The sequence below is a fragment of the Narcine bancroftii genome, chromosome 1 (genome assembly GCF_036971445.1).
Source record: "Narcine bancroftii isolate sNarBan1 chromosome 1, sNarBan1.hap1, whole genome shotgun sequence".
Classification (NCBI taxonomy): domain Eukaryota; kingdom Metazoa; phylum Chordata; class Chondrichthyes; order Torpediniformes; family Narcinidae; genus Narcine; species Narcine bancroftii.
In genome coordinates, this window is record NC_091469.1 from 446,239,540 (window position 1) to 446,261,600 (window position 22,061).

The 22,061-nt window shown below is 40.5% G+C and overlaps 1 protein-coding gene across 1 annotated transcript in view; it reads right to left on the reverse strand.

Annotated features, from left to right (window-relative positions):
* Positions 1-18,143, reverse strand: part of svila (supervillin a) — a 241,297-nt gene extending 223,154 nt beyond the window's left edge. The window contains exon 1 of the mRNA XM_069914482.1: positions 18,096-18,143. Within this exon, the coding sequence (XP_069770583.1) occupies positions 18,096-18,128 (33 nt within the window). The 5' untranslated portion in view covers positions 18,129-18,143. The remainder of the gene's footprint in view (positions 1-18,095) is intronic.
* Positions 18,144-22,061: the final 3,918 nt, after the last annotated feature.

The following is a 22,061-nucleotide window of genomic DNA, read 5'->3' on the forward strand; positions in this document are numbered from 1 at the left end:
AGGGTGATAGAGTTATACAGAGAAGAAACAGGCCACTTAACCCAACTTGTCCATGCCCACTAAAGTGCTTCCTTGGACAAGTCCCATTTGCCTGCATTCAGTCCACATTTTTCCTATTCACCAACAATTTCTTTTTCATTTTTGAAATACAGCACAGTAACAGGCCTTTCTGGCCCATCCCACCCAATTATACCCACGTGACCAAGTACCCTATTAGTCTTCTTCGTCTTTGGAGTGTGGGAGAAAACCTGAGTAACCAGACGAAACCTACGAGGACATGGAGAGTGGACACAAACTCACACTGAGCAGCAGATTTGAAAAAGAGCAGAAAAGTAAAAAGGCAGATTTCAATCAAGGAAGAACAAGAGTGATGTACAAAGGAGAAGTTTGAAGTAGACAGTGTAAAAGTTGAAGGCTGAATGGAGTAGAAGAGGGGAGAAAAATCAGCAAATGTTAAATTTACCGTAGAAAAATAATGAATAATTTTTCTTATTTGAGTTGGTTGACCCTTAGCAGTTCTTTTTGCCCCAAACTATAACAGGTTGTCTCAGACACAGAAGATGAAGGAGGCATACAAGCAGAGGTTGAATTACTTGTTATTTGTGCATGACAACATTACTCAGTAGCTGAGGAAATTGGAACCCAGGGGAAATAATTTTAAAAATGACAATTATGCCTGTTAATGCAGTTTTGTAGATCTACATATAAATAATGAACATTTTCTCCCACCTTGATTTATCCATTCATAATGGTTTTTAAAGCTTTCATTTCCACCTCCAACTATTTAGGATTATCTGAGTTGTTTACTTTTTGCAATTGCTTCAAATTAATTCCATGTATTACTTGTGCCTCAAGTTCAAGGAAATATCCTGGCCTGGGACTTAAAAAAATTGATGTCTTGAATTCATGTCCCTTTTCCTTGACTGTATATTTTCCTTATTAAACTAATACCTAGTGTCCCGAAAATGTCCTCCCAGAATCACAGTGTGGCTTTCGCGCAAACAGAGGAACTACTGACATGGTCTTTGCCCTCAGACAGCTCCAAGAAAAGTGCAGAGAACAAAGGACTCTACATCACCTTTGATGACCTCACCAAAGCCTTAGACACCATGAGCAGGAAAGGGCTTTGGCAAATACTAGAGTGCCTCGGATGCCCCCCTAAGTTCCTCAACATGGTTTTCCAACTGCACGAAAACCAACAAGGTCGGGTCAGATACAGCAATGAGCTCTCCGAATCCTTCTCCATTGACAACAGCGTGAAGCAAGGCTGCGTCCTCGCACCAACCCTCTTTACTATCTTCTTCAGCATGATGCTGAAACAAGCCATGAAAGATCTCAACAATGAAGACGGTGTTTACATCCAGTACCGCACGGATGGCAGTCTCTTCAATCTGAGGCGCCTGCAAGCTCACACCAAGACACAAAAGCAACTTGTCCGTGAACTACTCTTTGCAGATGATGCCGCTTCAGTTGCCCATTCAGAGCCAGCTCTCCAGCGCATGACGTCCTGTTTTGCGGAAACTGCCAAAATGTTTGGCCTGGAAGTCAGCCTGAAGAAAACTGAGGTCCTCCATCAGCCAGCTCCCCACCATGACCACCAGCCCCCCCCACATCTCCATCGGGCACACAGAACTCAAAACAGTCAACCAGTTTAACTACCTCGGCTGCACCATTTCATCTGATGCAAGGATCGACAAAGAGACAACAGACTCACCAAGGCAAATAGCGCCTTTGGAAGACTACACAAAAGAGTCTGGAAAAACAATCACCTAAGAAACACACAAAGATCAGCGTGTACAGAGCCGTTGTCATACCCACACTCCTGTTCGGCTCCGAATCATGGGTCCTCTACCGGCATCACCTACAGCTCCTAGAACGCTTCCATCAGCGCTGTCTCCGCTCCATTCTCAACATTCATTGGAATGACTTCATCACCAACATCGAAGTACTCAAGCTGGCAGAGTCCGCAAGCATTGAATCCATGCTGCTGAAGACCCAACTGCGCTGGGTGGGTCACGTCTCCAGAATGGAGGACCATCGCCTTCCCTAGATCGTGTTCTATGGCGAGTTATCCACTGGCCACTGAGACAGAGGTGCACCAAAGAAGAGGTACAAGGACTGCTTAAAGAAATCTCTTGGTGCCTGCCACATTGACCACTGCCAGTGGGCTGATATTGCCTCCAACCGTGCATCTTGACGCCTCACAGTTCAGCAGGCAGCAACCTCCTTTGAAGAATACTGCAGAGCCCACCTCACTGACAAAAGACAAAGGAGGAAAAACCCAAACACCCAACCCCAACCAACCAATTTTCCCTTGCAACCGCTACAACTGTGCCTGCCTGTCCCGCATCGGACTGCAGCAGACGTGGACGTACCCCTCCATAAATCTTCGTCCGCAAAGCCAAGCCAAAGAAACATTTTCAAGTAATATTTCAATTCACCATTTTAAATTCAGAACAATACTTATATATACGACATACTTATATACCACAAAATTGCCTTTTGGATTTCTTTTTTAATGTTTCAATACTGGGACCATCAGCGTGGCTTTCCACATTGCCTCTGGTATACTGGGAACAAGTACTTCAGCAGATTGTGTTATGCAAAACACAAGTTGCAAATGCTGGAATCTTGACCAAACAAATATTTACTGGAGAAACCCAACAGATCAGAAAAATGGTTAGTCAACATTTTGGGTGTGTCCCCTTTATAATTGTGTAATGGCTCTAGTGCCCAACTAGAACCTTGTAATCAGGATCACAGACTTTGCTGAGCATGTGGTCTAACCAGAGCACTTGGGTACAGCAACCACTTCCTCTAACTTGCAATATCCTCTTTCATGTTTGCAGTTTAACACTTCACTGATCTTGTTAGATGCTGCGGTGCATAGATTTCTATATAATGATCTCGCCTCATTAAGAATTCTAGATTATTTCTTTACTTCACCTATTTCAGGAACACCACAAAATTCAGAAGCGTAGCCAAAAGTTTGTACACAGGAAGAGGTCATTAGCAGATGCCTCTGTTTTTTTTTGCTCATATCTTTACGAAGGGCTCAGGACCAAAACATTAGATACCATTTACTTCCTATGGTTGCTGCATGACCAGCGTTTCTCCAGCACATTGGTGTGTTGCACTTGACCCCAGCATCCACAGACTTTGTTTAACTCTATAGTATGCAAATCTTTGGCTTGGCTTCGCGGACGAAGATTTATGGAGGGGGTAAAAAGTCCACGTCAGCTGCAGGCTCGTTTGTGGCTGACAAGTCCGATGCGGGACAGGCAGACACGATTGCAGCGGTTGCAAGGGAAAATTGGTTGGTTGGGGTTGGGTGTTGGGTTTTTCCTCCTTTGCCTTTTGTCAGTGAGGTGGGCTCTGCGGTCTTCTTCAAAGGAGGTTGCTGCCCGCCAAACTGTGAGGCGCCAAGATGCACGGTTTGAGGCGTTATCAGCCCACTGGCGGTGGTCAATGTGGCAGGCACCAAGAGATTTCTTTAGGCAGTCCTTGTACCTTTTCTTTGGTGCACCTCTGTCACGGTGGCCAGTGGAGAGCTCGCCATATAACACGATCTTGGGAAGGCGATGGTCCTCCATTCTGGAGACGTGACCCATCCAGCGCAGCTGGATCTTCAGCAGCGTGGACTCGATGCTGTCGACCTCTGCCATCTCGAGTACTTCGACGTTAGAGGCAAATAAGGTCACAGTAAATGGATTAATAAAGTAGAATGGAATATCTCCCATTAAAAATTATCCTAAAGCTAATTCTAGCATTTAGAAATTGTGTTGTTTTATCTTTTAAGAGATTTAAAATGCCTATTTTTGTTTATTTTACATAGTTGGATCCTGTGTTGACACTTTTTCCATAAGTAGCAAAAGGATTTGATTTGGGCAAGACCAATTTTTTTTTTAAAAAATGATCAAATACAATTCCTACCTACCCTGAGATAAGTTGGGATCACCTCAATTATAATCTTTTTTTTAAATTTAAATTTAGACATACAGCATGGTAAAAAGCCATTGCAGGCCACGAGTCTGTACCATCCAATTTACAGCCCATTAACCCACACCCCCAATAGGTTTTGAACGGAGGGAGGAAACCTGAGCTCCTGGAGAAAACCCATGCAGACAGGGGGAAGTATAAACTCCTTACAGACAGCACAGGATTTGAACGCAAGTCAGATCTCAATGGCTGGTGCTAACTGTGTCATTCTAGATAAGTGAAACAGGTGTTTCCAAAGTAGATATTCTTCCAGCTCTCCAAGCTAACTTGTTAGACAACAACCAGTCTTGTATTTTTGCACCTTCTATAATCTTGAACGTCACACACCATCTCAATCTTGATGATGTAACCAAGAATCAGATTCCAAAATATGTGGCAAAATCCATTCTCATCTCCCAAAGAATAAGAGAACCTGGAACGATGGGCTTAGGCAGCTGGATTTGTGATTTAATTGCATATTCATTGAAAGGTAAAGTGGACCAAAATTCTAATTATTATCCATTGGTTTCTTGGTAATAGCTCAGAACATTAGCTTTTGGGCTTTTGGGCTAACTGATGAAATAGTGTCAAAATGGTTTCAAAATGCTTATTCCGTTTACACAATGCTTCCTTTAGTTTTGCCAAATTTCAGAGTCTAGTCTTTCTAAAGTAAGCTGATATATTAAAAATCAGGTTTAAAAATGACAAATTTGTTGATATTTGGCAACATTTTAAAGAATGGGTAGAAATAGAGTTGTAAAAATTCAAAATATATGAAGTGAATTTTGTCACTGCTCTTATCCATAGCCAAGATATGCAATTCATTTTGCTGAATTGGTTGCAAGGATTCTTCTATTAGATTAACTGCAAGCTTTGCTCTGAATCACAGGAACCATGGCGGCTGTTTTCTTTAACATAGAAAGCAACTGCGTTAAATTATAAGACCATAACATGCAGTATTGGCATGAGGCCCATTGATGGTTGATTACTATCTTTTCAATCCCATTCTGCCTTCTCCCCATAACCCTCGATTCCCTTCCTAATCAAAAACTTATCTACCTCCTTCTTAATATGTCCAGTGATTTGGCCTCCACAGATGTCTGTGGCAATGAATTCCAGATTCACCACCCTCTGGGTAAAAAAATTCTTCTTCATCTCTGTTCTAAAGGGACGTTTTTGTATTCTGAGCCTGTGTCCTCTGGTCTGAGGTTTCCCCACCATAGGAAACTTCCTCTCCACATCCACTTTATTCAGGTCTTTCCTTTCAATACTTAATAGGTTTTAATGAGATTCGCCCCCCCCATCCCACCTCATTCTTCTAAACTCCAATGCATACAGTCCCAGAGCCATCAAATGCTCCTCCTATGATAATCCTTTTATTCCAGGGATCATTCTAATAAACCTCCTCTGGAACTTTTCTCATGCCAACACACCCTTTCTTAGTCAAGGAGCCCAAAAACCACTCACAATATGCTCCAAGTGCATTCTGAGGAATGCCTTATAAAGTCTTAACATTATATTCTATCCTTCTAGCACTGCATTTGCCTTCCTCACCACCAACTCTTGCACGAGGTCTCCAAAGTGTGCTTGCACCTTTGATTTATGAACTCATTGCCCATTTAGATAAAAACTTTATTCTTTCTAGTACCACATTGACTTTATTTTAAAAATCATATCCTAATCAAAAATTAGACACAAGCACATTCCAAAATGAGCCCTGAGAAATAGCTCACTGTGAAAGGACCATTTATTCTAGAATTAGGCAGTCATTTGTGAAAATCAATCTCCTCCACAGGGATCATTCACAAAAGCGCTAGTTATTAGCAATAACAAGTAGTTTTGGTTGAGTTACTTAAAATCTTGTGGTAGAAAAATATGGAGCTAAGGAGAAAGGAGTGAAAGTAATATTTATCGGAACAGGTGGAAATATGAAGCAGAGCTGCAAAGAAGTGATTGCTCGGACCACATCAGTTTTTCATGCATTTTGTGTTATTTTAATAACCTGAGCAAATCTTCTCAAAAAAAAAATGGAACATGGACAATAAATTTGAACAGACAAAATAAGCAGTACTGTAAAAACTTGAAATTGGCAGAGTTCACAGATTGTAAAGACTGATGTCAAATATTATAGAGTAAATGGATAATCCAATGGAAATAATGACAGTGAATTTTTTTTTAAAGTGCTCTGGTTTGTTCATTAAAAGGTGGTAACTAAACAGTACTACACAGCATCAAACTCTTAAACCCTTCCAAATCCAAAACTATCCAGATTTTTTTCTACTTTTCTTGTGATTTAGTTCAGCTGTTCCTTTAAACACAGATAAAGGAATACTTCCTAAAAGTTATGTAATGGATCAGAAATAATTGTTTTACATTTGCCAAGGCAATATTTCAGACTCAACTGTGACGTCCTTCACCGCATCAAATGGGAACAAACTGAAATCGCTTTTTTTAAAAAAAAGTATATATACTTGGCAGAATGTGGTAATTTATGATATTACAATTGATGTTTGGCTGCAGTAAGCAATTTCAGTAGATTGTTATGTACATAAATGCAATGTACCAAACAACTAATCTCATATTTACTGACAGCTCAATTACTTTTCTAACTTGCCTACCAACTGCACAAGAGAAAATTATTTCACCTCTTTTTGTGTTCAATTAAATTGCTTAATGATGTTGCAGGAGGATATCTTGGACTCTAATGAGAACCTGTAAAGTGCACAAGAAAATTCCCAGTGATACTCAAGAAAGCTCCAGCATCATAAGTTGACGTGGAGAACTTAGCATTTCTCCACAAGGTTTTCTTTGGCAATCTGGTCAGTTACAACTTGACTACATTCAATTAGATCAAAGTGCCTAAGATCACGAAGGATTTGGGATACTATAAATAAAGAAAGAAAAAGAAAGAAATTGCTTCGGATGCCTAAAGGGTCAATAATGAGAAGACAGAGATTTATGGTGACTGGGAAAAGAAACAGGCACCTCAAGGCACAACATATGGTTAGGATTTGTGTTGCTTAACTGAGTGGTGGTTACAGATTCATAGGTGTCCTTCAGAATGGACGTGCACAAGTACTTGTTTAAAAAAAAAATTCTGGGAAAGGGTAGAATGCTTCTGGGAGCATAGGGGAAAGAGTAGAATGCTTCTGCAAAAGTCCAACTGCAAATTGTCGAACCAAATATTCTCAAAAGCAGTGTTAAGATTCAATGAAAATTAAGAAAAAATGAAGCATATGATGTGTGGGCATGGATAAAGAAAACAAGAGTGGACAAAAAATTATGAAACAAAAAAAATTCAAGAATCCTGATACATCAGATTTTTAGATATGGGGAAAATTGAGAAAGCTTTAGAGACAAACCATAAAATAATAGGAGAAAGTGATTCAAAAAGGTTATATCCATAGAAGTTAATACACTTATTTACAATAATATAGTAGGAGGGGTGGAGAGAGGGTTGAAATGTTCAACATCTGTTGAGTCCTCAAAGTGTCTGGAGTGTGGATGTTCGAAATCTGCCCGACTTTAGCTGGCCCTTTAAGACTTTATTTAGCATTTTCACTTGAGACTTACACATCCTCTCCCAATTGTGGAGCTTGAAATATAAGACCACAGTTCCTGCATGGGAACCTTTGAGTTTTCATTCTTTTGTTCATGACTTCTAACTGTTCAACTCTGCTTCCTTCCCTGGGGCTAATCTGGAGGCTGGCCGTTTTGAGTAGCTGATCGCTTCATCTGTCAACTTATGGTTTCCTGCACTCAGACATACCCAAATCCAACACTGTGAGGAGGTCGTCCTTTCCAAGGCTTTCTACGTAGCGGAGTTTGCCAAGGAACAAACAAAGTTGCATTTACTGGAAGGGTTTCTAAACCTTATTAGTAAACGGTTCTCAGCCTCAATTCCTGCCTGATTGTAGATATGCAGGGGAATATATTGATAGGAGGGGACTTTAACCTTAATTTGGAATCAAAGATGGATAAAACTAGACAAAGGACTACCAGAAAGAACAAAGTAGCCAAATTTATGGTTAAATCAATGCAGGAAATGCAACTTTTGGAGGAGACAACACCCAAAGGAGAAGGAATACTCATATTATTCGAGTAGACATAAAACATACTCAAGGATTGACCTGTTCCTGTTGTCAACCCATATCTAAGGGAGAGTTAGGAAAACGGAATATAAAGCTAGATTGTTATCTGATCATTCACCCCTGTTATTAGCAATAGAGTTGGAGGACATCCCACCAAGAACGTATAGATGGAGATTAAACTCAATGTAACTTAAAAGACAGGATTTTAGAGAATTTATTGAGCGCCCAATTAAAATGTACTTTGGAATAAATACGGAATCAGTGAAAGACAAATTTATATTATGGGATGCAATGAAAGCCTTCATCAGAGGGCAGATAATAAGTTATGTAACTAAGATGAAAAAGGACTACAATCGGGAAATAGAACAGCTGGAAATGGAAATATTAAGTACAGAAAAAGAACTAGCAACAAGGAAAGATACAACAAAAAGAGGAGAATTGGCAGACAAAAAATAAAATATGAAACACTACAAACGTACAAGGTGGAGGAGAATATAATGAAAATAAAGCAGAAGTATTACAAGCTAGGAGAAAAAAATGCACAAAATACTGGCTTGGCAGCTTAAAACAAGCTAAAAGAATGGTATTGGCATCAAGGAAAAAGGACAAACAAATTACATATAACCCAACAGATATCAATAGAAAACTTTAAGGAATTCTATGAGCAATTATACCGAACTGAGAACGAAGGGAAAGAAGACAAAATAGATGAGTTTCTAGCTAAAACTGAACAACCAAAATTGCAAGGAGAGGAGCAAAACAAATTGATAAAACCATTTGAAATAGAGGAAATACAAGATATATTAAAAAAAACTACCGAACAATAAAACGCTTGGGGAGGACGGACTCCCAATAGAATTCTATAACATATTTAAAGAGTTATTAATTCCTCCTCTCCTGGAAGTAATGAACCAGATTGAAAAAACACAAAACATGCCTGATTCATGTAAAACAGCAATAATTACAGTAATACCAAAGACGGGGAAAGATCCACCAACAGCGTATAGACCAATATCTCTATTTAACTCAGATTATAAGATAATAGCAAAACTATTAGCAAACAGATTGGCCGACTGGGTACCAAAAATAGTAAAACTAGATCAAACTGGATTTATTAAGAAAAGACGAACAACGGACAATATCTGTAAGTTCATCAACTTAATCCATGCAGTACAAAGAAATAAGACGCCAATGGTGGCGGTGCTTTAGATGCAGAGAAAGCCTTTGACAGGGTAGAATGGAATTATTTATTCAAAGTACTACAGAGGTTCAACCTACCAGAGAAATATATTAATTGGATTAAAGCATTATATAAGGGACCATTGGCGAAGGTGACAGTAAATGGATATATGTCAAAACAATTTAAATTAAGCAGGTCAACTAGGCAGGGATGTCCACCATCTCCCTCACTGTTTGCTTTAGCTATATAACCCTTGACAGAACTGATAAGAACAGAAAATAAAATAAAAGGGATAAAAATAAAAGAGAAGGAATATAAAATCAGTCTATTTGCAGATGACATCATAGTATACTTAACAGAACCAGAATTATCAATAAAAGAATTACATAAGAAATTGAAGGAATGTGGAGAAATATCAGGGTACAAGATCAACGCAAATAAAAGTGAAGCGATGCCAATGAATAATGCGGATTTCACAAAGTTTAAGAAAGAATCACCATTTAAATGGCAAACACAAGCAATCCGATACCTAGGTATTAGACTAGATAATAATCTAGACCAGCTATAAGAATTAAATTATCAGCCATTAATGAAAAAAATTACAAGATGACTTAGAACATTGGAAAGATTTACCATCAACACTGATAGGAAGGGTAAATTGCATTAAAATGAATATCTTCCCAAGGATACAATACCAATTTCAATTGTTACCAATTCGCTTAACAGAGAAATTCTTCAATGAGCTAAAGAAAATAATAAGGAAATTCTTATGGAAAGGGGGGAAACAGAGGATAGCGCTAGATAAATTAACAGAATGGTACAAACAAGGGGGTTTGCAGCTACCAAACTTTAAGAATTATTATAGAGCAGCACAATTAAGATATCTATCAGATTTTCATCAAACAAGGAGAAAAAAACAGATTGGACCAGGTTAGAGCTAGATAAAATAGGAGAGAAGTACCAGAACATATACTTTATAAGTGGGATGAAAAACTGGTACAATATAGAAGTTCACCAGTACTGCACCATCTGCTCAACATTTGGAAGAAGATTCACGTAGAATGGAAAAAAAAAATTACCAACTACCAAAATTATTATTGACACAAAATCAACTAATCCCTTTCACAACAGATAAACTTTCCTTTAGAGAATGGGAGAGAAAAGGGATCATAAGAATAGAAAATTGTTTTTTTGGGAAATAATTTATTATCTTTTGAACAAATGAAGTACAAATATGGAATAACTCACGATACAATGTTTGCATTCCACCAACTGAAAACCTACTTAAAGGACAAATTGGGAAGCAGGCTGAGGTTACCAGAAGGAAGCAGCTTTGAATATGTGATTACAGACACAATGATAATTAAAAGATTTATAACAAACATGTACATCAAGCGGCAAGAGAAAGAGAATGATGAAATAAGCTGCAAACCCAAACAAAAGTGGAAACAAGATCTAAACATAAAGATTAAAAAATGGAAAATGGAAAAAGCTATCCTCCAGAACTATGAGAAATACAATAAACACGAGGTTACGCTTGATACAATATAATTGGTTATCATGCCCCAAAAGTTAAATAAATGGGACCCAACAGTATCAGACAGATGTTTTAATTGTAAGAAGGAAACAGGAACAACAGTACATGCAATTTGGGCATGTGAGAAAGTGAAAAAGTTTTGGGAAGATCTAAATCAGATATTAAATAAAATCACAAAAAGCAACATACCAAAAAACCAGAGATCTTTCTTCTAAGCAATATAAGTAAAGAACTTGGCCTCGATTTGGATGGAGCACTAAAAAGATTTATTATGATAGCCTTAGCTGTAGCAAAAAAATGTATAATGTCAATCTGGAAATCAGAAGAAAGCCTGAGAGTACAGCAATGGTACATAGAAATGAATAAATGTATTCCATTGGAAAAAAATAACAATTTTTTTTAAATTGTCACATTATTCGAACAAATTTGGGAACCGTACATGGAACACAACAGAGAGGGCCTACAGCGGACCTCCACCCCTTAAAATGATAGAAAGAGAAGACGACGAAATGAACTGACCCAGTGTGTAAAAGTAGATGACACAATTTTCTTGTTTATTTTCAATGTGTGATGACATTGTTTAATGGGTTTATTGTATATATTGAACATTGAGTGGGTAGGGTGGGGGTAGGAAGGAAGGAGGGAAAAGAGGGGGAAAAAGGGGAGAAAATGACACTGTGTATATTCAAGAGATAAATGTTTGTGTGTATTTTGGTTAATATGGTTCATAGTGTGAATTTTTTTTTTAAATGGAGTAAAGTCTGTCGCCTGTGATGTCGCAGGCCAAATTAACAATCCTCAAGTTTATTCTGGTCTTGAAAGTGAGCACCTCCATATCAGGAAATGTATCCAGCCAGAATGCTTTCCACAATCCACCTGTTGAATTTTATGAGAGTCTTCAGTGACATAGCGAATCTCCTCAGACACCTCACAAAGTATAGCCCACTGGCTATACTTCTTTGTGATTGCATCAACATGGAGGCTCCAAGACAGATCCTTAGAGATGGTGACACCCAGGAATTTGAAGTTCTTGACCCTCTCTACTACTGAGCCCGTGATGGGGATTGAGTTGTGTTCCCCTGACTTCCTCCTGGTCCACAATCATCTCCGTGGTTTTGCTGACATTAAGTGCAAGCTTGTTGTCATTACACCATTCAATGAGATGATCTCGCTCTCTCCCTCCTGTACACTCCCTCATTGCCGTTTGTGATTCTGCCGACAACCGTGGTGTAATCATCAAACATGGATAGCATTAGAATCATTCTTGGTCACACAGTCATGCGTGTATAATGAGTAGAGCAGTGTGTTGATAATCAGTGAGGAGGAGACATTGTTTCCAATTTGCACAGACTGTGGACTTCCGATGAGAAAGTCAAGGATCCAGTTGCAGAGGGAGGTACAGAGGCTTTGAGTTTGTAGCTTCTGTATCAGGGAATAATAGTAGTGAAGACTGAGCTGTAGTCAATGAAGAGCAGCCATATGAATGAATTGCTGTTTGAGGTGATCCAGAGCTGAATGGAGAGCTAGCAATAGAGCATCTGCCTTGGAGCGATGGTGACGATAGGTGAAATGCAACGGGTCTACACCTTTGCTTAGTTACATGTTAATTTTAGGCATGACCAGTCTCTCAAAGCATTTCATCACAGTAGAAGTTAGTGGTAGTCACTGAGACAGCTCCCACTACTTTTCTTGGATACCAGGATGATTGATGCCCTTTTTAAGCAGGTGGGAACCTCGGGACTGCAGCAATGAGGTTGAAAATGTCCGCCGACACTCCAGCTCGTTAGTTGGCACAGATTTTCAGTACCCTGCCAGGTACACCTTCAGGGCTTGATGCCTTGCAAGAGTTCACCCTTGCATGATGTTCTGATGTCGCCCACAGAGACAAGCATCACAGGGTCCTTGGCCTTCTCAGGGATTCCAGCAGGTCAATGTCTATTTTTTGCAAAGAGAGCACCTCACCACTGAACTTTTTACGCACACTATACAATATCAATAGAATTCTTGCATTTATGACCCAATAGATAATAAATTCTTAGCTGTGGTTTCTGTTGCTACTTGTCTTTAAAGTTTATGTAAAAGTTGCAGTTCAACTCAGAATCTTTGTCAGCAACATTCATTTTTGATATCGTACTTGTTGTTCCAAAATATTTTTATGTCCTTTTGTACTCAGGGTTTTTCCTCCACTCAAACCAATGGTCAGCTTATCCCACAGACAAACTCAACTGCAAACATGCTTTGAAAGCATGCAGCCTTCCAAAAATAAAATGCAAATGATGTGTGTCTAACATTTATCACCCACACTGAATTTGAGCAAGTGAAAGACAATGCAAAATGCTGGAGACACAAAATGTGAATGCTGGAACTTGGAGCAAATAATCTGATGGAGAAACTGGGTTAGACTGGGACCAGTATGGGATTGGTGAACCAGGGTCGGCTGAAGGGTGATGTACAGGTGTGTGGCGGAGTTGGAAGACGCAAGCAGGTTATTGGTAGGTGTTAGAAAAAATGTGGAGACAGGCAAAAGGGACTAAAATTAGTTAAAAAATATTTTTTCCCCATACAGGGATTTAAAAAAACTAATCAGCTGCAATTTTAGGCACCAAATAAGCCAAGATTAAAAACTAGTTTTCATGCAAAAGGTCTTCATGTTGCCTAATGGCATAGCTCGTCTGCCTCACAGCACCAGGGGCCTGGGTACAGATCTGTTCCTGCAGAGGTTGCACATTTTCTCTGTGGCCACATGATTTTCCTTCAATTGCTCTGGTTTTCTCCCAATTCCACAAGACGTGCCTTAGAAAATTAATCGGTCATTGTAAATTGGCCTGGTGTGAAGACTACATGAAGATCTGGGGCAAGTTGATGAGTGACTTTTTTTTTTTAAAGTGTGGATTGGAGGACTGAAGGGCCTATTCCTGTGCATTGGGATCAGATGCTTTTAGGTTAAATTCAGAACAAAGTGGAAACCTTCAGTAAAAAGCAACTCTAACCACATGATTGTTACAGAGCACACACTTACACTGAGCCATTCTAATTTTCAATACATTTATGTCCATTATCTCGATGACATGCAAGAATACATTTATAAACAACCATTCAGGTTAACTTATGGACACTTTGCTTTGTACTTTAAAAAATGCTGAATTTTTAACATTTCAAAAGATAATTTCCATGTCTGGAAAGAGAAACAAAATGCGCATTTCCCAATTTCTCAAGAGAACAGGCCAATTTCCACCACCCCCCCCCCCCCCCCCCCAAACTTGAACAAACTGAACAAAACATAATTTGACACATATATAGGCAGCTTTCAAAAATCTACATAGTCATGAATGCTGAAAAGGGCAGCAGAGCTGGAAGAGAATCACCACTACACCATAATTACTCCCCACTTCAAAACATCCAATTCAATTAATGGCTGGATGTTTTTCTGGCTGTGCCACATTGATGATTTACACAACTTTTATTATGTGGGAATTTAGTTGTTGTTCATGATTGAACAACAATGCCCAACTGAAATTAACTAGGGAAAAAAAAATGGGTTATCTATATTTAGATCGCAAGATGTAGGAGCAGAATCTGGCATTCAGTCCACATTTTTCTCTGCCATGGCTGATGTATTTTATTTTCCCTCTCAATCACTTCTCCCCCAACCTTTGACACACTTACTAATCAAGAACCTGTCAGCCTTAAATATACCCAATGACTTGGGCTGCACAGCCATTTGTGGCAATGAATTCCAAAAGATTCACCATCCTCTGACTGAAGGTATTTCTCAACTCTGTTCGCAGAGGATTCTATTTTCTTTGGAAGCTGCGCCTGCTGGTCCTAGACTCCCCAGTTACGAGAAATGTCTTCTCCATGAGCACTCTATCTTGCCCTTTGAAGGACTTGTACCCACACTCGTATTGCTCAATATTGAAAGGGAGATAAAAACTCCTCAAACCCTCTCATCCCTGGGAGGATTCTCATAAACTTCCTCTCCAATACCAGCAACTTTTGCTTTGTATTTGGGGCCCAAAACTGCTCACAATAGTCAAAATAGGGTCTGAACAATGTCTCACAAAGCTTCAGCATCACATTCTTGCTTTTATATTCAAAAATGAATGCTAGCATGGAGTTTACCTTCTTTCAAACTGACTAAACCTGCAAGCTAATGTTTGGAGAATCCTGTACTAAGACTCCAAAAGTCCCTTTGGACCTCTGCTTTATGAATTCTCTCCCCATGTAGGAAATAGATGGGCACATTCCATGTACTGCATTCCATCCAGTGGCACATCTAGCCAAAATAGCATCTATGGCAAACACAGAAATAGCGCGCCCCCTGTTGAAACTTACTTCAACCCTTCACCCCGAAACCACCTCTGGCTGCAGTCACGCCATCCACTTTGCCTTCCTTCCTTGCTCTTGCTGCCGCCACTTTTTGCCACGTGCTCCTCGCTCTCTCATTCCACCAACCCCGCGTCTTAGGGGAGAGAGGGACATACCATGTGCATGTGAACACTGGTTGGCAGTTGCTGACTTTCCCCCTCCCCCTCCCCCCTGTGAACAGCAGAAGCAACAACAAGTGATGAGCAGTTAGAAAGATTCAGTTTGACTACTGGGATGCTGGATCACCAATTCAAACTCTCCCACTCTCGGGATGTTTTCAGTTTCATTTAGGCAGGATTATTCTTGGTCTATTTTATTCAAGAGAGAACATGAAGAACACAAGACTTCACTGGGATATCACCTTGGAATAAACATCTTAAAATGAATGTTTGCTCTCACCAACCTCAGACAAGAAAATACAATAAACTAGCATCTCTGCATACAACTTGCTGCTCTTGGTTAAGCAGCAAAATCAAAATTGCTGGCATGTAATGTATAAAACAAGGGTGCACTCTTCTCTTCTCTCTTTGGCTTGGCTTCGCGGACGAAGATTTATGGAAGGGGTAAATGTCCACGTCAGCTGCAGGCTCGTTTGTGGCTGACAAGTCCGATGCGGGACAGGCAGACACGGTTGCAGGGGAAAATTGGTTGGTTGGGGTTGGGTGTTGGGTTGAAAAAGGCAAAAATTTGCAAAAAAAAATTCCCCATCAAAATTAAACAAAATCCTTGATAAAGGGTCCTTTCCCAAAATGCTGACAGCCCACGTCTCCATGGGGCTTGCTGCATCCTACCACCTTTTTATTCTTAGAAAAGGCTCGAGCTGAATCCTCTCCTCCTCTGGGTGTGGTCTGGCATGTGGGTGAAAAAGTGGTCGAGAACCTTTGCTATAAGCATAGGTCACCAACAGATTGTTCCAAGGGATACCAAACTTTTGAGCTCAGTAGGTAGACTATGCACATCCACTCACACCCGCAATGGACACCTTTCACACTCAATTCACACACGTGCACCCAGTAAAATATCCAGGCTGAGAGAATCCAATAACCCACCTGCTCAGTAAAGTGTAGCCAGTCTTGCTGGGACGACATGAACTATGACCCAGAGAGTGTCAGAGACCATCATCAACTCAGTTCCAGCCCAATGAGTGGCTGTTTGTACACATGCATTACAAATAGCAGAGAATTGTGGCAGTACCCTGAATCTACGTGAATTCAAAAGGCACCAACCTCCCAGAGGTTCACCCTCCCCAACATATGCAGAGATCATTCCCACAACAAATGCTCTCCCTCCCTCCACCAAGTCTCTGGAAAGTGTTTTGTTTTGGAGTCGTGCCCCTGCTCCACAGAGCAGTGACCCGGAGGAAATGATGGCACAGAATGGCCTCCTGGGATAAACATCTTGACTTCACTCAGCAAAGCCCACATCATGATAGGTGGAACTCTGCCCATTCCTTAAAAAACAACCTCACCAATGACTTGGATATCCTGCAGAAGGCACAGAGCAGGCCTGGGGATGGGTCCCAAGGGTGCCAGTGAGACATGACTTGACCACCCCTTCCTGGCAGCAATGTTGCTAGAACCATCCTCAGACCCATTGGAGAACCGCCCCCACCTCCTCCCCCCCCCCACCCCCCCACCTACCTAGAGCCCAGGAGGAAGATTCCCTCTCACTGCCAAGCCACACACCTCAGAGCCCCAGTCTCCCTGCTGTGCATCCATGCTTAGAGGCAACCGGCCAGCACAATAGTCCACCCAGGACAGGGAACTGCAGTCAACCAGCAGAGGAACACAGAGACATACAGGTCCCAGGAATCAATGGTCATTTGCCCTAAAAATGGATCTGGTGTGAAACAAAAATCTTCTCAATGCTGGCTTGAGATGACACCATCTTACGCCAGGGATTGATTGCCTTGACTCCTAGTACAGATCTCTGTGTGCAATCAGGCAAGTGTAAACCAGGCAATTGCATTCTGGGACAGAAATGACCCAAGTTTTTGCACGAGTGCAGGAACATGAAGGAAGATTAAAATGAAGGTATAAACTTGGCTGGGAAAGTTGCAGTGGGAGAGGAAATAAATAGCAATAGTGGACAATTTTTAAAAAGTGTGGAAAGTTGTAAGTGCTATAGCGCGCAATTTATAAAGGGGTGGGGGGGAAGAGTGAGGGTTGACCCAACTTCCCAAAATGCTATGCGGCAGAGAAAGCTCTCCATGCAGCACCTTCTCTGCCACGTGAAATTCTAGGAGGGCAGGTCTGTCATCGCATTCTCCCCCCCCCATAGTATTTACAAATCATCCGCGATAGCACGACCAAATTTCCCCATCCTGCATAAAAATAGTCCGATTGCTATTATTGCCAGCACTTTCCCTTGGTCCCTTATAAATATTTATATAGGTTGGCACAACAGCAAGGGCTGAAGGGCTCATATTGTGCTGTACATAAAGCTTAATTATGTTGTAATTAGACGTGATTAATTTTGTTCAAATACAAGATTATAATACATTAATCAGGATTTAAGGCAGATTGACCATCGCTCGATGTGTCATGATGTAGAAGGTAGAACAGCCCTAACCTCTGGGATAGTTCCTTGCAAGTGTGAATACATGCAGTGACCCAGTTAAGAGTGATGACGTATGAACAGCAAAAACACCATTCGCGCACACGCACGCGCGCACGCACCTTATTCTGGGGGGCGAGGCAAGGACAGTGGCACATTCCCCCCCCACCCCCTTCAAGGGGCATCCTGGCTACCATACCCTAGCTACACATACAATTCCATCTGCCATTGCTTTATCCATTCACCCAACCCTCCAGAGACCCCCATTTTATCAACACTAACTGGCTTCTCCACCTCTTCATATAATTCATAAAACTTTGTCACAAAGCCATGAATTCATAAATCATTTGCATACAATGTGAACAGTAGCAGAGACAATACATACCCCTGTGGAACTGCCAGCCAGAAAAGGCCCCATATTCCCACTCTTTGCCTTCTGCTAGCCAGCCAAATTCCTCTCCATATTGGTACTTTCCCCCATTGTACCATCAGCTTTAATTTTATTTAGGAGGCTCAGTTGCGGCACCTTGTCAAAGACCTTCGGAAAACGCAAGTAAACAGCCACTGGCTCTCCTTTCCCTATCCTGCAAGTTACTTCCTCAAAGACTTCCAACAGATGTGTCAGGCCAGATCTCTCCTGAAGGAAACCATGATGATTTCATATAATTTTATCTTGTGCTTTCAGGAACCATGCAACTTCATTTTTAATAATACTCTAGAATCTTGCCAACCACTGAAGTTAGGCTAACCAGCCTATCATTTCCTCTCTTTTGTCTTTCTCTTCTAAAAGAGTGGAGGGACATTTGGAACTATCCAGTTCTCTGGAACATTCCAGGCACTAGCAATTCTTTTCCTGATATTGCCACCTTTAGGTCTTAATTTATTTCATTGAATAAAACCAGCATGCCATAGAAATAAAGCAAATGGTTTCCACCATGACGTTGCAGCAAGAACAATTTTGTATACCAGTGTAAAAAGGACAAGACAAAACTGTCCCAATTCATCCTTATAATTAAAAAGATAGAGACCAGTATGTCCTTATGGCTCGGCAAATAATTACCGGTAGCGTGTAAGCAATTTCTTACAATCTCATTTGTTGCGTGCGATTATGTGCAAAGAGATAAAAACATTGCTACAGAAGACAAACCCTCTTCCTGCCACAGACCCCGTTCTGTTAGGAAATACTTCACTTCCACGTTTGAAAGTAAACAATAGTACTTTTTAGACTGCAATGTTGAAATAAAACACTGAAAAAAATTTAACATAATTACTGCCCGTGTGGTCGTTCACACTGGGCACCTTTTTAGACTGCAAGTACCCGAGTGCAACAGTCCTTGGGGTTGGATGCGCAGTAGAGTTGATGACCGTCAACTAATTTTTCCTGGTACAATTTACACTGCAGGCTTCCTCCAAAAAGTTGTAGGGGTCCTGCAGGATAAATAGTGGTGCAGGAATTGACTCAAAATTCCTGCACACTCCTTTTTAGACTGCCTGTGTGGTGGCAAAATTCCTTGATTGTGCTGTTACGTCCCTAATGTCTCTATTTTACTGCTTCACTTTGAAGAACTTTTCCTCCTCTTTTCAACAAGAATTCTAAGAGATCCTCTGCCACTACTTCCCTTCTAATTTCTACTGCTTTGATGCAGAAAATAGATGCAATAAATTAAATTCTTAATTCTCCTGATCAGCTTTGCTAATGGTGCATTGGCGATTTTTTTTAAAAAAACAGCCTCCAACAAATTATCAATTCACTTACTGTTTCTGTATTCCTCACACCTCTTGCTGACAACTAATGCAACTTGCAACCTACAATTTCTTAAATTTTTATTTTAATTAAATTTGCCAAGCTGGGAACATAAGTCCCCTAATGATGCGCATCACTATTGGACAGACCTGCTGATAAAATGATCAACTGAAATCAGGGCATTAGGATATCATGTGAAACGCAGAAGTCACACAATTGTAGTGAAAACACATCAAAATGGTGGAAGAACTCAGCCAGTCTCACAGCGTCCATAAGAGGTAAAGAAAGTGACGCTTCAGGCCCAAGCCCTTCAAGGTACAAGCAGGTAGGCATGTCTGAAAGTGGGAAGAGTGGTGGGGGAGGAGTACAGACCAACAAACAAAAACTGTTAATAGGATATGATTAGAGGAAAGGTGAGAATGGAATTTGGCTCTGTGAAAGGAGACAAAGAGAAAGTAGGGAGAGGAAGAGAGAGAGAACACAAACTAGAGGAAAGGAGACAGAGAAATGTTGATAGTGGGATGAGAAGGAGAGTTTTAATGGAAACCACAGAAGTCTATGTTAAAGCCATCCAGTTGGAGATTGCCCAGACAGAAGAGGTGCTGTTCCTGCAGTTTGTGGGTGGTCTCAATCTGTCAGCGCACGAGACCATGGACAGATACGTCACCAAGGAAATGGACAGAAAATTGAAATGGGTAGCCACTTCAAGATTCACACTATTGTGGTGGACAGAGCCAACCGAGGTGCTCAATGAGCAATCTTTCAGTCTGTGCGATGTCGAGGAGACTATGACCATTGGCAATCCTCATATAGTGTCTTTGATCTACTTGCCAAATGAAAATTAGAGCACACCCTGCTCTCTGGCCTTCCTTCAGACCTTTGCTTTAAAGTAGCATTGTGCACTAGTATCAGTATCAAACAAACTGGTAGAGGAACTCAGCAGATGGAGCAACATTTTCTTGGCGGGGGGGGGGGGGGGGGTAGGAGATCCAGCAGTTCAGTACTGCTGTATAAATAGAACTGGGTTTGTATACAAACAATAGTATTATAAATGTCTGCCAAACACGACCAAGAACTCAATTATATTCTTATTTTTTTTTAAAATAAACAAAATCAAAGCAACTGAAGCAAATACAATATCCAAGATCAGTTTCAGTAATTTTTGGAATAAATGAGCAGATGAAATACAAATATTTGCATCTTTTTTTTTTAAAAAAAGGCTTAGAAGAGAAATCAAGTGATACATGTTCGAGAACCTTGGTGGCCTTGAGAAGATGTTGAACAGCTGTCAAAGCTTCATAAATCAGCATGAATTGTACAAAACTAACAAACAAGGAAGGATTCATGTAAAAATATACTAAAAGCTTATTTGGCTGCTTGGAGTTCAGTTGGTCTAGTTGATTCATTTTGATTGTGGCAAGTCACTGCTGTTATTTGGCCAGAAGCTGGATTATCAACTCAAAGAGGGAGCAGTAGACAACTGTACAGGTTATTAACTAAATATGCAAATAGTTTAGAACCATAGAACATTACTGCACAGAAAAACAGGCCATTCGACCCTTCTGGTTTGTGCCAACCAATAAAACTAGCTAATCCCACTAACCTGCTCTCATTCCATAACCCTGCCATCCATGTATTTATCCATTTTTAAAACTCAAGACTGAATTTGCATTCCAATGGCTGCTCCTTCCACATATCCACCGCTCTGAGTATAAAACGTTCCCCTTATACCTCTCCACTTTCAGCCTAAGGCTATGACCTCTCGTATTAATTTCACCCCCAATCAAAATGGAAACATCCTACTCACATTTACCGTCTATATCCCTCAATCTTATAAACCTCTATCAAGTCTCCGCTCATCCTTCTTTGTTCCAAGGAGTATAGTCTTAACCTGTTTAATCTTTCCCAGTAACTCAAATCCTGAAAACCCAGCAACATCTTCATAAATCTTCCCTACACTCTTTCAATCTTATTAATATCTTTCCTGCTGCTGGGTGATCAGAATTACACATAATATTTAAAGTGTAGTCTCACCAATGACTTGAATAACTTCATAATATTCCAACTTATGTACTCAATTCTTTGATTTACTAAGGCTAAGATCTAAATGCTTTCTTTACAACCCTGTCCACATGTTGACGTCACTTTTTCAACTCCTTATCAAGATCAAGCACTCAGACTGGCTTTGATCTGATAAGCTGTGGTCTCCTCTACATCAGAGAGACGGCACTGACTTGAAGATGCTTTGTTGAGCATCTCATTTGTATCTGTTGTAATAGCGTGGTTCTCCCAGTGGCCATCCATTTCAATTCCCCATCTCATTCGTTGATGGCATGGTCTCATGCACAGTTAGAGTAAGACAATCCACAAATTGGAGGAACAACACATCTCTGTCTGGGCACCCTCTAACCAAATGGTATCAACATTAACAGAAACTGGAGAAGTCCATATATACATAATATCTCTACCCACCCACCCCTGCTTTTCCTTCTGTCTCCTTTCACAGGGCCAAAATCAATTCTCACCTCTCCTCTTAACCTATCTGGGGGACTCCTCCCCCAGCCAGTCTTCAGTCTTTATTCTGCCACCTTCCTGTTCTTTACTTAT